The following is a 14,560-nucleotide window of genomic DNA, read 5'->3' as shown; positions in this document are numbered from 1 at the left end:
AGGTTTCCTCTGTAAATCATCACATTAGTGCTGACAGTTATTCTGGCAGTTTGTATTAAAAAAAAAATGTCAAAACTGGTTTTAATTACAAAATGTTTGGGAAAAAATAAAGATGTGAAGAGGAGACATTGTTCAGAGTGGTTTGTTGACTTACTAACTTAAAGTATCTGATGACGAACGACTGCACAGTATTTCCTGGTGGACCTCGAGGAGGCATCGCCTGGCTGATGCTCTTTATTTGGATGTATCTAATTAGCTAATCAGCCAATTATTTTTGCTCAATGTGTAAACCTAACATCACTAATTCATATAGCTCAGGACACGACACACAGAAATCATCTGATATCTGATTGTGAAATATTTTTCATCATGCTTGTAATGCGACTTAATAAATATAATATAAACCTGTTAAAAGGTATTTAACCAGACTCACAGGCCTGATGACACTTTGTAAAACAGCATTTTTATTTCAAACTTTCAGAAATCCCATTATTATTTCCATTCACAAGAAAACTGCTGACAAGACAGATAAAGATGACAAAAGTTAAACAATCCGGGGGGGATAATACTACTGATTGTGCCTGCAGGTGAATGTTTGGAAATTGAGGTGAAAGTGTCTCTTCACATTTGACAGAAAAGGCACAAAAATGTCACAGAAACAAAACAGACTTATTGGGGAAGGGATGACATGGATAGAAGGGCAAGACAACAGAAAATAATCTGGAAGTGGTCCTCGGAAGTTCTCAACCGCTCAGCACCATCCGGACGAGCTCTGTGTGGAGAGTGATGGAGAGTCAGGTAGAAGCCATTTCCTAACCAGCCATATCAGCAAATAGGATCAAAAGCCTGAATTTATTTAGAATAATTAGATTTATGAAAAAAGGCAAACAGCTAGGGAAGAAAAGTGTTAAAAAAAGTGTGGTAGAAATGTTTGAGTTCTGCAGACAAATTAAAATAAACAATTCGTGTCTGTTTGCAGCATTTTAGCTCATGTTTACACTTGGTGCACCCTGATATCCTCCCCCCCCTCAAAATCGTTAGCATTAAACATGGGAGCAGCCTTAAGGTGTGCAAGGATGCTACATGCAGGCCACATTTAGGTGGGGCTGAGAAGCACCGCAGGAGAGAAAGGTTAAAGGTCAGAGAACACCATCAGTGCTCAATATCTACAGACTAACATCACAATTCATTTAAAAAAAAAAAAAAAAAAAAACGGTTAATTCACTACCCTCTGTTCAACCAGATATAATATGATGGACAAAAGCTATGAGACAGGAGTCAGTGAGAATGAGGCAGTCGCACAACTACGGTGGCTCTGAGAGGTCAAACACTGCAACTTAAGAAAACACCAGCAAACAGAAAAACACTGCAAAAGTGCACAAAACAAGAAAGAACTGTGTCTGGGGAGACATTAACAATGTGCAGAATATGCAATGTGTTTTATGATTCATATAACATCATTAGCCGTTCTAGCTTCTCACTTGTGCATCCCCTCCTCCCAATTCTGCTTGCTGGCATTTCAGTGTTGCAGTGTGTTTGACCTCTCAGGGCCTCCGTAGCCACAAAAACACTGTGTACAGCGGCCCTACATACATCCAATGCAGCCTGAAATCTATTCTAGGCAATACCCAGCAAAGCTGCAACTGAGAACTCAAATGTCCAACTCTGATGAAATGAATATCACACAGTTTTTAGCCCGACACAAGGCTGTGCGAAGTCCCACTAAGATTATGTGACAATAAAGCAGGTAAATATGTGTAGCTGGCACCACAGCACATCTAAACCCAACACTCTGTAAAACAATCTCCTGTGCTACGTGTGAGAAATTTACAAAAGCTACTGAAACTTGAACTTGACTTTGAGATTTGATTTCATCTAAGATTTTTAATTAATGAATTGGTATAATTTCAAAATTCTATGTCGCCTCATTATTAAGTTATCGCATTCACAAACTTGGGTGTCCACGCAAGGGGGGCAACTTTTATGTCTTTAAAAGCTGTCCCCCCCATAATTGTGTTTTTGTGGACATTTTGTTGACTCCATTTATGCATAGGGGATTTTCACATACTTCACTGAAGAGGAATGTGCCACTCTAGTTCCGCCACTGGTCCATGCCGCCTGCCTGCCCAGCGGGGTAATGACAATACCCCATCAGCCTTTTACAGCTCAGGGGTAAAAATCAATGGCAGTAGTATTATTTTTCCTCATATAATCTGGTTCTTATTTGTCACTGAATAAGTCACTTGGATGAGTGATGAAACGTTTCTCCCACTGAAAACGCTATGGCCAGATGAACAGAATCAACTTTTGGAGATTCTTGTTTGTTGTTATGAAGGTTTTTATGCACAATGATCTACCTTCGTAGTTAATGCAGCCATTGGCGTCTTCATGTCCCGCTAAAAGAGTCTCCACCTCTTCTTCTGTCATCTTTTCACCTGGAAGATAAAGAAGAACATATTAGCACTGAAGCACATAATTAAGAAATAGACATTTTAAAGAAGCAGAAAGCACAGCCTTTACACAGATAACTACTGGAACGCAGGCCAACTGTGATTTATAGATTGTGACTAATACTTCATGTATTCTGCAGGTCTTACCTAATGTGGTGAGGACATGACGCAGCTCAGCTCCCATCACTGTGCCATTTCCCTCCTTGTCAAAGACCCGCAGGCCTTCAACAATGTCGTCAAAGGAGCACTGGTCCTTGTTCTTAGCAATGGCCTGATACATGGGCAGGAACTGCTCAAAATCCAGCATCTTGGTGTTCATCTCTGCAGGGGGGACAAACAACAGTGAGCCTTCAATGGTGAAGGTGAATAAGTGAATAAGTTTGAGATAATGTGAGTTTTTGGTTGAATTTAGTAGAATTTTGTGATGTTTTTCTGTGAGGTTTTTGTTTCTTGCCTTCATGGTGATGATTCAGAGTTCAGTCACATGGATGTGGGGGATGATATTTAAGGCTGACACAAATAACCTGTTCATCTGCATGCAGAGCTAGTAAATGTATGTTTTTCTTGCTGCCACTTTCTTTAGACCTGCTGTGGTGACCCTTTGGGCAAGGGAACAGCCAACAGTAGCATCGGATAAATAATGTTTTGTGCACATTGTTATTATGATCAAAACTCGTTTTGATTGCATGTGAGAAAATCTAGACATTTTCTCAAGATTTAGAGTTTCTCTAGTGATGTGAGGGACATTGGAGCCCCTTTACCAAGTGTTAGATTGTCCAGAACAGTTTGCACACAGCAGTAAATTTAGTCTGCAGATAAAGACATGTATTTTAGTTCAGGTGTGACTCTTACAAGTTACACTGACAAAGTAAGCCACTAAGCAGTGACTTATCACCTGTACTACTTTGCGGAGGTTATAACGAGACCTTGTAATTGTACACCTAACCACACTCTTAACCAAAACAAACTAATGCTGCAGTGATAGTCATCTGCTTTTGTTGTGAGTAGTGAATCAGATACTAGCCTTCCAGCTTGGGGTTTCCCAGGACTTTGAGTACTTCAGCATTGACCGGGTTCTGTCCCAGAGCTCGGATAACATCGCCACACTGGCTGTAGGTGATCTTCCCCTCACCCGTCCGGTCAAACAAAAGGAAGGCCTCTTTAAACTCTAGTGAGAAGGAAAGCAAATGCAGAACTCCAGTTCAGCTGCAGAGCATGTTAGGTTCCCAAAAATTACAGACAGGCCTTCATGACACAGGTAATGACATATGCACCAAAGCTTTACTGATACCCTGTATGTAGGAAGGAAAACATGATTTTTCATACGTTTTTCATACAGTAAACACTAGCAGCTTCTGTGCGTTTCATTTCAAAAAAGCAAGAGGTTAGCAAGTGGGCCAATAAAATTCTCACGTCTGTAAATACTTGTTCGCAATCAATGGTGCTTTTACACTAAAAATAATACACAGCACTTCATTACTATAAAATACACAATGTAGTTTTTTCCACTGGAATCAAAAACTGACACGCTTCACATAAACCAAGTCCTCTCCTCACTGTCAGTGGGTGAGTGTGCGGCACAAAATTACAAAAGCATGAAAAGATAAGAAAAGAAAAAAAAAACCCAATACAAAGCAAACGTACCATAGCGAATAATGTAAACTGTGTTTCAGTGCCGTTTGACACACCTACACCACAAAAATGTCAGTCGTTATTATGTCTGCTAGCATATCACACATTTAAAAAGCTCAAGCATGCAAACAAATCAACATGTTTCACCCAAGTCCTGTTTTGCAGGTTAGCACTAGTGATGAACTCAGAGTTAAACGGTTGTCCAGTTTGAGTCGTGAGGCGCCTTCAGGTTTCCCACACAGTGAATGCCATTCAGTGAGGTGAGTTAAATTTAGCTCACTTTCACAATGCAGTTCTCATTTACCTGCAGCGATCCTACACAAGTACAGGGCCAGAAGTCAGAGCGTTCTTATTTTCTTTTTTTCTAAATATGTACTGGTTACATTAATCCGATGAATGTTATGGATAATAAACCCCTTTAACCCCTTTTCATAATGAGACTCACCCATGATCTGGTCCTCCGTTAGGTCGGACTGGTTGAGGCACAGTTCAGAGAGAGGGGAGAAACAGTTAGATGAGACAAAACGACAGAGACTTCAGTGACATTTACAGATGACTTAATCCCGCAATGGCATCAATTACAGGCAAGAAACGGCTCGGAGCTAAAGGCTCGAGTGAGTGAAGCAGGCTAGCAGATTCGCATTTAGCGTTACCTGGGCTGGAATAGGAGATGGTAAAATCATTTTCCATAAATACAGCAAAATGCCGATATTTCCATAAAATTTTCTGCGGAAATCTTTGACTTACCATGTTTGTTTTTTTAGAGGGTTTAGATGACAGATGGCTCAAGCTGCTGGACCTCCTCTGAGCTCCGAGGACTCAAACGGCTCCTGCGTGGTACATCCCCGGTGATGTCACCGTTGCTTTGGCAGCAACAGCCAATCACATGCCTCCATTTCACAGCTGCATTTCTCGCATAGTTGCAGGGTTGCAGCTCGTTTGTGGTGCAGCACGGTGCTGCAGAGCCATAACCTGCACGCACGCTACACACCCCCTTCCGGTTTTCTGAAAAAATAAGATGCGACACATTAACACACAAATGTAAAGCACAGCTACTGCGTGAACGCTGTAATATCGAATATTTTTTAACGGGGAATTCCCATCGTTGAGTCCTGCTATAGCCACACATTAATGGTATAAAGCTGTGACAGATGACGCTGTTCTTTAGACTTAACCTAACACCGCCTGCTTTTTAATCCCGGGCTCAGTGAAGAGCCAATAATCAGGCAGCTTGACAGCTTTGTGCCTACATTGCATCTGCTTACCCTGACAATAGGTTATCAAATGGGTGAAATTCCTCAGTTCTATTTTTATTGAAGCAACAGCACTTGACGCATGTATAGCTTTTTCTATTAACAGGAACCCCTGTAAACGTTTCTGTAAATTAATACAAACTTTATATTTTGAACTGCCAGAGCTTTTCCCCCCAGTTTTGCAAATTCATCATGTAGTTTCACTGGTGCAGCCCACTTACGATGAGTGTGGGCTGCATGTGGACCACAATAAAATGACTTTGACATGATTTATAGGGTGATCTAGGCTTGTTTTTGATGAGGCATTTGATATACTGTGTGCACAGAGCACTTCTTCACTGAAGTATATCATTAAATTTGTTTTTTTATTTTCTTCAGCCTGTGTTTGGCCCCATCATCTGATACTGTCTCTTCTCTTGATCCCCAACCAGTTGCAGTTGGCTGCCCTCCCTCAGCCTGGTTCTGCTTGAGGTGTTTATTCCTGTCAAAAGTGAGTTCTTCCTTCCCACCGTCTTCACGTGCTTGCTCGTAAGGGGGTTGTTTGTTAGGGTTTTCTCCACAATACTGTACTGGCTTTAACTTGCGGTATAAAGCACCTTGAGATGACTGTTGTTTTGATTTGGTACTATATAAATTAACCTAAATTTAGTGATAAGGTTTAAAGTGATTTTGCTAAAAATGTTGTTCGTTGCAATGAGGATGCATAACAGGTTGGGCAATTTCTCAGGAACAAGATCACAGATACAAGCGCACTTTATGAGCTTTCTCTGAAGGGTGGCTGGGCTCTCCCTTAGAGATAGTGCAAGAAGTTCAGCCATCCGAGAGGGGCTCAGAGTAAAGCCACTGCTCCTGCACATTGAAAGGAGCCATTTGAGGTGGTTCAAGCATCTGACAAGGATGCCTCCTGGGTAAGGTGTTCCAGGCATGTCCCATCAGGAGGAGGCCCTGGGGCAGACCCAGGACACGCTGGAGATAATATCTCTTGGCTGGTCTGGGAATGCCATGGTGTTCCCCCGGACAAGCTGGAGGAGGTGGCTTGGGAGAGAGAGGTCTGGGCTTTTCTGCTTAGGCTGCTGCCCCTGCGACCTGGCCCCGGATAAGCGGAAGAAGATGGATGGATGGTAAGTTCAGTTAGGTTACAAAGCAAGAGGTTCGTCATATATAAAGAACTTTAGAAAATAATTACCACTAAACCTTTTCATTAAAAAAAAAAAAAAGTATATTTATGTGTTAAAATACAGAATAGTGTTTAAAATAAAATACTAAGTAGGTTTTTCAGGAAAAAGATTTTATTGTTGGATTGGTCATTTCATCAGGTACCAGTGTTTGCAGGCGCACACTCTTTCAAATTCATGATGCTGTGTGACTGTGATGCCTCAGTCTTACAGAGTACACAAAAAACTGAATTATATTCACACATGAAATGAAGACATGTCAAATTCAGCTGAATGAACAATTTCCCTCTCTTCATTCTGCGTCTTCAGTCGTCTCGCCGCATTGAAATCGGACAAAGTCTAGCACTCGAGCCTGCTGACCTCTGAGGAACTGTGCCACAGTCCTGCTGGGGTCTGCCAGGAAGGTCTGAGGCAGCAGGCGTGTCTCACTTTCGCCACAGGGCAGGTCATCCATGTTACCCAGAGACAAAGGCGACTCTCCCACTATATGCTGTCCCAGTTTGCGACCTAGCATTTCCTGCTCTCCTTCCTTTCCACCCTGAAATACGACCAGGGCTCCGTAACGGCCCATGGCTACCTCTGTCTGGGTGCTGATGCCGCCGTGTATATATGAACCAATTTTCCACTCAGCAGGGATGCCCACCGTCACTGCCCGCTTCAAAGACATGTTCTCACCAAGGCGACCTGAGGAGCAAGAGGCACCGATATAAAAACCAAAGCCTGCTGCAACAGACTGTTCATTTTCATGCTATTAAGCAACAATTCAAAAACTTGACAATTTAAAATTTTGTTCCGCTTATATTTCTATTTACATTTTTTGTTTCAAACCAAAACAGCTAAATTTATTCAACTTTCAGATGTTCACTCCTTCCTGACAATCTGACAGCATCTAAACATGTCAGCTTTACACTTGAATGAACAACCTAGCCTAGCAACTTTTCTCCAAAACTTTAACTGCCTAATAACATCCAGCCTACTGCATCAGTTTAACAACCAAAGTCTGAATTTATAGTTACAATATTTCATACACTGCTCAAAAAAGGTTAAAGGAACACTTTTTAATCAGAGTATATTATTGATCTGGTCAGTCAAATAGCAGAGGGGGCTGTTAATCAGTTTCAGCTGCTTGGTGTTAATTAAATTTACATGGTCATATGAGGCAATATCTGGACCCTAGGGGGGGGTTACACAGGTAGTTCAGCTCCTCTATGATGGTACACTCGTATGTGTCATTGCCAGAAGGACCGCTGTGTGGCAGCACAGCCTCAAGAGCATGGAGGAGATCCCAGGAGACAAGCAGTTACTCTAGGAGAGTTGGCTAGGGCCGCAGAAGGTCCTTTAACCCATCAGCAGGACCGGTCTCCACTCCTTTGTGCAAGAAGGGACTTGAGCACTGCCAGAGCTACAAAATGACCTCCAGCGGGCCACTGGTGTAAATGTTAATGTGTCTGAGCAATCAGAGACAGACTTCATGAGGGTGGCCTGAGAGCCCAACGTTCCCTAGCTGGCTCTGTGCTCACTGCCCAGTACTGTGGAGCTCAATTGTCATTAGCCAAAGAATACCGAGAGTTAGCAGACAGTTGCTGAAGGATGAAAGATTTGATACAGTTGACCGTCCCCCACACTCGCATGATCTAAATTCAATAGAACACATCTGGGACATTATGTTTCGGTCCATCCAACCTCACCAGTCTGCACCCCAGACTGTCCAGGAGCTCAGTGATACTGTGGTCCAGATCTGGGAGATGCCCGAAGACTCCTAATTAGGAGCATGCCCCCACGTTATCAGGCATGCAATACAAGCACATGGGAGCCATTCAAACTAGTGAGTACCATTTTGAGTTGCTCCAATAAAATTTTGGTAAGACAGACTAGCCTGCCACATAATGTTTTCACTTTGATTTCAAGGGCATCTTTAAATTCAGCCCTCTGCAGGCTGCTAATTTTCCTTTCCATCAAAGAATTTTGCATCCTTATAGATACATAGACATCCAACATGATCCCCCCCCCCCCCTCCCATTGAGATCTGATGTGTTTAACATATTTTTTGAGCAGTTTACTTTATGTGTGTACAACATTTCTCTCCATCTTATATTTCTATTAAGCTGTGAGCATAAAAGTGAAATGCCTGAATAACAGAAAACCATAATTTTAACACTGCAGTGTTATATGTCCCATGTGTGAAAAGTGCTTTACAATGAGCAATGTCCCTTAGGCAAAGTACTGACCTATAGTGAGAGCCACCTGATCAGCTAGTGAAGTTCCTTCACCCACGCTGAGTTTGCTTAAGTCATCGCTTGACAGGACACTCTGGAAAGAAAAGCCAGTTTGTTAGTGCAAGGACTGCTAAACAAGGCTAATGTGTAGTTTTGCTTTTCTTCAGGAGTGTCTAAGTGACTAGAGCAGTGATTCCCAATGTGGGCGGGGGCCCCCTGGTGGGCTATGAAGGTTCTGCAGGTGGGCCGCAGTAATGACACAAATTCAGTTTGAAATTACTCACAAGTATGTACAGTTACCTATTTATATACAATTTATTTATTTATACAAAAAGGGAATTTAAACTGGTAATGGGATGTGGTTACTTTACAATATCACTCATTACTCTGACTTAAATTTACTGCTTTTGTATTAAAGTTGGTGTCCCAGTGGCAGGTGGGTCATCCATTAGCCTAATACTTTGCATATGACTGGGTAGCATAAAAAATGTATAGCCAAAGGCCTGTGAGGTTGATTTTTTTTTTTTTAATACAATTGTTCTTAAAGGAAATGCAACATTTTAACTCATATTTTGATTAGATTGAAGATTTAAGGTTGGACCACAGAAAAAGTATGCAACACTGAAGTAGTAAAAAACAAAAAGAACAACAAAAAACCAAAACACTGAAGTAGTAATGCACTTTTAACCTACCAAACCCAGTGAATGACTGATAACACTGTTAAAGCATGCACTGCCATAATTTCTGTAATCTGTGTGTTTCATTTCACCTTTGGTGGGACATATGGTTATGCAGCTTCAGGTTGACCTGGTCAAGAGGAAACAGAACTATCTAATAAAGGAGATGGGTAGCATCATCATTGTTTCCCAGGTTCCCTGAAGCATTCTTGAAGGAAGCTGCAATATATTCTCATCTGGCACGCGTCATAAGTGTTACTCTGTCAGCACTGACACATTAAAAACTCTGGTGTATCAAAAAGTTGTTGCACAAATCAGTTTTAAGAGTTCAAGTACTTGTGTGGCATAACAGGATGTTCAAATCACCAGTTTCAGTTTACATGAACAACTAGCAGTGTTTGGTCATGGCTGTACACAGCTCATGTTTGCCTGAAGCTTCAGGACCAATTGCGATGCTCGTCCCTGTAGGTGCCCCATTAGTTGGTGTGCATGTTGATGTACCCTGTTCCTGATGTATTGCTGTGCTTTCTTTCTGGTTCATACTTACTCTATTATGTTTTGTCTGAAGGCCACATGCTAAATCATGTCTTAGTTTAGACTTCCATGCACCTTAGAGGTAGGTGAAGTTGTGACACAATCCACTGACCTGTTTCCATTAACATTTATGAAATTTAAAAAACAAAAACAAAAAACATTTATTTCTACTCCCAGGCCTCAGCATGCATCTTTACCTTTACATATCCTGACTGACTTTGAGTTTTATTTCTGAGGTGGGCCAAGGTGGCAAATGTCACATCCTTAACCAGCTGCTGGAACTTCTCATTGCGTGCCACAAAGTCTGTCTCACAGTTCACCTGCATCAAAAACAAACAAACAAAGAGACAAAAGACCAAGTTGTTGAGAAAAAGAAAAAAAGGAAAAAGGAGACGAACTAGGAGGAGATGGCTAATGAATCCCCGCACCAGTGGGCTTACCTCAACCATTACCGCAGCTTTGTCCCCTACAAACACGCCGATCAGGCCCTCTTTGGCTTTGCGACCTTCGAGCTTGTTTGCTTTGCTCCAGCCCTCCTTCTGGGCCTGCTCATGCAGCCATGTCTCTGCCTGAACATTTGCCAAATTACATTAAAAACAGTCCCACAGCTCATTAGTTTCAAAGACGTAACAACGCTGAACAGCACCTGACAGATTACGAGAGGCCCTCACCTGTGCTACGTCATTATCGAACTTCTCCAGGGCTTTCTTACAGTTAATAAAAGTGTAGCCGGTGCTTTTCCGCAGTTTCATGAGGAGGGCTTTCTCTGCTGCCAGCAGCTGACATCCCGTGTGTAAAGACTGCACATGCTGGCCAACACTGACCTGAGAGACACAGATGAGGAACACACACCACAACTTCAACAAAGCAGCCGCATTTATGTATTTGAGGACCAATCCGATGACCTTGGTCACAGTAAATACCAATTTATAGTAAATTTTGCTTCTGTTGTGATTTCAAGTGGCTATGAAATGCACGAAATGCGAATGAATTAGCAAAGTTAAGTCACTGAAGATGTCCCACAAACGCAGGAGGCTAAATCAGCGAGACAAACAACACGAGTTTAAAGTTAAACGTCAATCATGCGCTTACCTTTGCGACATCTCTTGTTAATGTTCTGAACAAAAAGGTTAAGAACATCTTCGCATCCAGCAGAAGTGAGCAATCTTATGAAAGCTCAGAATGTCATTGACGTCCACGCCGTGGAAGGAAGCCGTCCAGGGACAAAAGCGTTTAAGTGATTTGCTTATTGCACTTCTGCGCCACCTAGAGTACTGGAGGGCAGCCAGCCCAAGGTTTTGCGGAGCCTTGGGCAGATTTTTGGGCCACCGTCCCCAGCTAGTCCTACTATTAACTACATATTGTCCATGCTTAATTGTTTATGCATTATACATATTAGCATGTATATGTATTATATATTAGTATGGTGAAAAGAGTTAAAATAAAAATTCAAATCAAATTCAAATTTTATTTGTCACACACACACAACCATACACAGTATGACATGGGGGTGAAATGCTTGTAGCTGCGCAATGCCCGACCATTAAATGACAGAAAAAAGTTTTACAGTATTTACAATTTACTACAAAATTTACAAATTAACTTAGGAATTTACAGTAAAAATAAAAATAAAAATAAATAAAAATGTGCAAACAGCAGAGAGAGATTATAAAGATTATAAATTATAGGAAATTATAGGAAATGTGTGGTGGTGCGTGTGGTGATGTGATGTGTGTGAGAGTCCAGTCTTATAGTGATGTGTGTGGGAGAGTACAGTCCTACACCTGGTTCAGGGCCCGAATAGCATGGGGGAAGAAGCTCCTCCTCATTCTCTCTGTTTTGGCCTTAAGGGAGCGGAAGCGCTTCCCAGACCTCAACAGTGAGAAGAGTCCATTGTTGGGATGGGAGAGGTCCATCATAATCTTCCTAGCTTTGGACTTGCACCGCTTGGTGTAGATGGACAGCAGGTCAGGGAGCTCTGATTGAATGATGCGTTCGGCTGAGCGCACCACTCTTTGCAGATCTCGTCTGTCCTGCTTGGTGCTGTTCCCAAACCAGGTGCAGATGTTTGCCGTCAGGACGCTCTCGATGGTCCAGCAGTAGAAGTTCTTGAGCACCTTCAGTGGCAGATGGAAGTCTCTAAGTCTTCTGAGGAAGAAGAGACGCTGACGGGCTTTCTTAACCTGGGTGTTGATGTGGCAGGACCATGACAGGTCCTGAGTGATGTGGACACCCAGGTATCGGAAACTGTCCACTCTCTCCACTCTCTCCACTGGCGTGCCACTGATGATGAGGGGTTTGTAATTCCTCGCCTGCTTTGTGGTGAAGTCCACGATCAGCTCCTTAGTCTTGCTGATGTTTAGGAGGAGGTTATTCTCCTGGCACCAGGTCTCCAGGTTCCTAATCTCCTCCAGGTAGGCCGTCTCGATGTTGTCGGAGATCAGGCCTACAACAACAGTGTCATCAGCAAACTTGACAATGGAGGTGGTGTCTGATGTGGCTACACAGTCATAAGTGTACAGTGAGTACAGCAGGGGGCTTAAAACGCAGCCCTGAGGCACTCCAGTGCTGAGTGAGATGGAGGGGGAGACTTGTTTTCCCACCCTCACTGATTGGGGTCTGTCTGTGAGGAAGTTGAGGATCCACTGACACAGTGATGAGCTGAGTCCTAGATCCGTCAACTTGGTGAAAAGCTTAGAGGGAATTATTGTGTTGAATGCTGAACTGTAGTCCACGAACAGCATCCTAACATAATTCCCTCTGCCAGTGTCCAGGTGACTCAGGGATGTGTGGAGCAGGTGAGATATGGCATCGTCTGTGGAACGATTAGTCCGGTAAGCAAACTGAAGTGAGTCGATGGTGGCAGGAAGTGAAGAAGTGATGTGATCTCTCATCAGTCTTTCAAAACACTTCATCACAATTGAGGTCAGTGCTACTGGACGGTAGTCATTGTGGCAAGCGGGCTGTTGTTTCTTTGGAACAGGAACTATAATGGACTGTTTTAAGCACGTGGGAACCACAGCTTGGGCCAGGGAGAGGTTGAAGATCTCCGTGAACACCGGTGTTAGCTGGTCAGCGCAGGCTCTCAGGACCCGGCCAGGGATTGCATCTGGTCCTGCTGCCTTCCTGGTGTTCACCCTCCTGAAGGTGTTCCTCACGGCATGCTCTGTGATGATGAATGCATTTTCTTCACTGGTGCACTCCGAGCGCGCGCAGCCGTTTGTTGTTTTAATTGCTGCGGCGTCGAAGCGAGCATAAAATGTGTTCAGCTCATCAGCCAGTGAAGCATCGGCATTCATCATTGAAGAAGCTTGTCGTTTATAGTCCGTTAAACCAGCGGGTTCAATATTTTTATTGTTTCTGAAATGTGCAAACAGAGCAAAAGAGTCCCATAGAATGTAACACAGGCCTAAATGTTCTTTTTCACATAGTAATGTAAATGTAAAGACAGACAACTTTTACTAAATGAATTAGAAACTAACTGACTAGAGAGCTAATAGTCGGTTATCAACCATGATATCTGTGGTTTCCAGTCAGCATCACCTAAACTTTCCACACCTATACTGAAATAAAGACTCAGTTGATGCTTCCGTTTAACCAACAACATTATTAGTGAATGTTAAAGATTAATAACTCATATATTGCTTTGTTGTATGTTGTATGTATGCTGCTGTGACACCTCAGTTTGTTTTATTTTGAGAGGGATGAATCCTTTTTTGAGCTTGATGTGATCTAACACTTACAGTTTGCATGAACGTGACCCCAGCTCTGACTGTGAAAATGATAAAACTTTAAAGATTAAGGTTTCAGTCTGTTAACATCTTTATCGAACTATTTCACTTCATGTTTTATTATAACTACACACAATAAGAGAGCTGGTTCTCTTAATAGTTTTCAGTCATGTGACCGACTCGCTACACTGGCAGGTACAACATCATAGGAAAAACAAAGATATAAAGAGAAATTATATATTTTGGGGACTTGTGATCTGTTTTCTGACCTGGCAGCTTTATTTAAAACTCCTGAAAGCGGCGACGTGTCTCCCAGAGTTTCAATTTGGTGACATCTAGTAATATTTTGTAGAGAATCGCTCACCTTGCCGGGATAAAAGTTTTCAAAGTGCGAACAGCTACGTATGTTTTTGATCCCAATGGGTAAATAATGGGTAAATAATGATGCCCTGTGGGAGGTAAGAAACAAGAAATTTTTCATGGTTAAAACAAAATTAAGTGCTACAGGTTACATTTTGTTGACTGAGACATTTAAAGTGTAGAACCAGAAACGTTATGCTAGTTTTAGTTCGGCACATTAATGTCGTGCCATATCAATTAAGTTAACCGAGTATTTTTCCAATGTCAGCTAAATCATTCCTACAGTTTAAATGAGCCGCCACTGACAGGTGTGGTTGCTGTGGAGAAGCAGGGATTGGTGGGATTTGAACCTGTAAGGTGGGGTTAGGCGAGATGTGCTTACGTGTTGGTGCCATACTCTACGCTGTTCTAGCAGCTCTAACATTGATTAATGCATTTGATAGCATTTAGGCCAAGTTAAACTGAAAGAGATTAAAAGAATGGCTGCACAGTGAAAGGACGGGCGGGCATGTCCCAGTAGCTGTCACATCAC

At 42.4% G+C, this 14,560-nt stretch overlaps 2 protein-coding genes across 2 annotated transcripts; both read right to left on the bottom strand.

The window, feature by feature from the left end:
• Window positions 1-441: 441 nt before the first annotated feature.
• myl6 (myosin, light chain 6, alkali, smooth muscle and non-muscle) lies at window positions 442-4,993 on the bottom strand. Its single transcript, XM_085159924.1, has 6 exons — window positions 4,830-4,993; window positions 4,528-4,555; window positions 3,475-3,618; window positions 2,598-2,771; window positions 2,358-2,435; window positions 442-772 (listed from the first exon to the last, which is right to left on the bottom strand). Exons 1-6 carry the CDS (start codon window positions 4,830-4,832, stop codon window positions 744-746), a joined length of 456 nt encoding a protein of 151 aa, XP_085016050.1. The 5' UTR covers window positions 4,833-4,993; the 3' UTR covers window positions 442-743.
• Window positions 4,994-6,606: 1,613 nt separating this feature from the next.
• tsfm (Ts translation elongation factor, mitochondrial) lies at window positions 6,607-11,177 on the bottom strand. The gene is made up of 6 exons (XM_085159923.1): window positions 11,030-11,177; window positions 10,609-10,761; window positions 10,378-10,506; window positions 10,135-10,257; window positions 8,739-8,820; window positions 6,607-7,194 (listed from the first exon to the last, which is right to left on the bottom strand). The coding sequence occupies exons 1-6, from the start codon at window positions 11,075-11,077 to the stop codon at window positions 6,803-6,805; spliced, it is 927 nt and encodes a 308-aa protein (XP_085016049.1). The 5' UTR covers window positions 11,078-11,177; the 3' UTR covers window positions 6,607-6,802.
• Window positions 11,178-14,560: the final 3,383 nt, after the last annotated feature.

This window comes from Neolamprologus multifasciatus, chromosome 5, assembly GCF_963576455.1.
Source record: "Neolamprologus multifasciatus chromosome 5, fNeoMul1.2, whole genome shotgun sequence".
In the NCBI taxonomy this organism is placed as follows: Eukaryota; Metazoa; Chordata; class Actinopteri; order Cichliformes; family Cichlidae; genus Neolamprologus; species Neolamprologus multifasciatus.
This window is presented reverse-complemented; position numbering and strand designations above follow the sequence as displayed.

Excerpts from the sequence above, each read along its gene's own strand:
- myl6 (XM_085159924.1), bottom strand. Across the intron at positions 2,772-3,474 it reads GGGAAACCCCAAGCTGGAAG|AGATGAACACCAAGATGCTG; the intron begins GCTAGTATCTGA and ends TCCCCCCTGCAG. Across the intron at positions 2,436-2,597 it reads TCATGTCCTCACCACATTAG|GTGAAAAGATGACAGAAGAA; the intron begins GTAAGACCTGCA and ends TTTATCTTCCAG.
- tsfm (XM_085159923.1), bottom strand. The coding sequence starts at position 11,077 with ATGTTCTTAACCTTTTTGTTCAGAACATTAACAAGAGATGTCGCAAAG. Across the intron at positions 10,762-11,029 it reads TAACAAGAGATGTCGCAAAG|GTCAGTGTTGGCCAGCATGT; the intron begins GTAAGCGCATGA and ends TGTGTCTCTCAG. Across the intron at positions 8,821-10,134 it reads GTCAGTCAGGATATGTAAAG|AGTGTCCTGTCAAGCGATGA; the intron begins GTAAAGATGCAT and ends TTTTCTTTCCAG.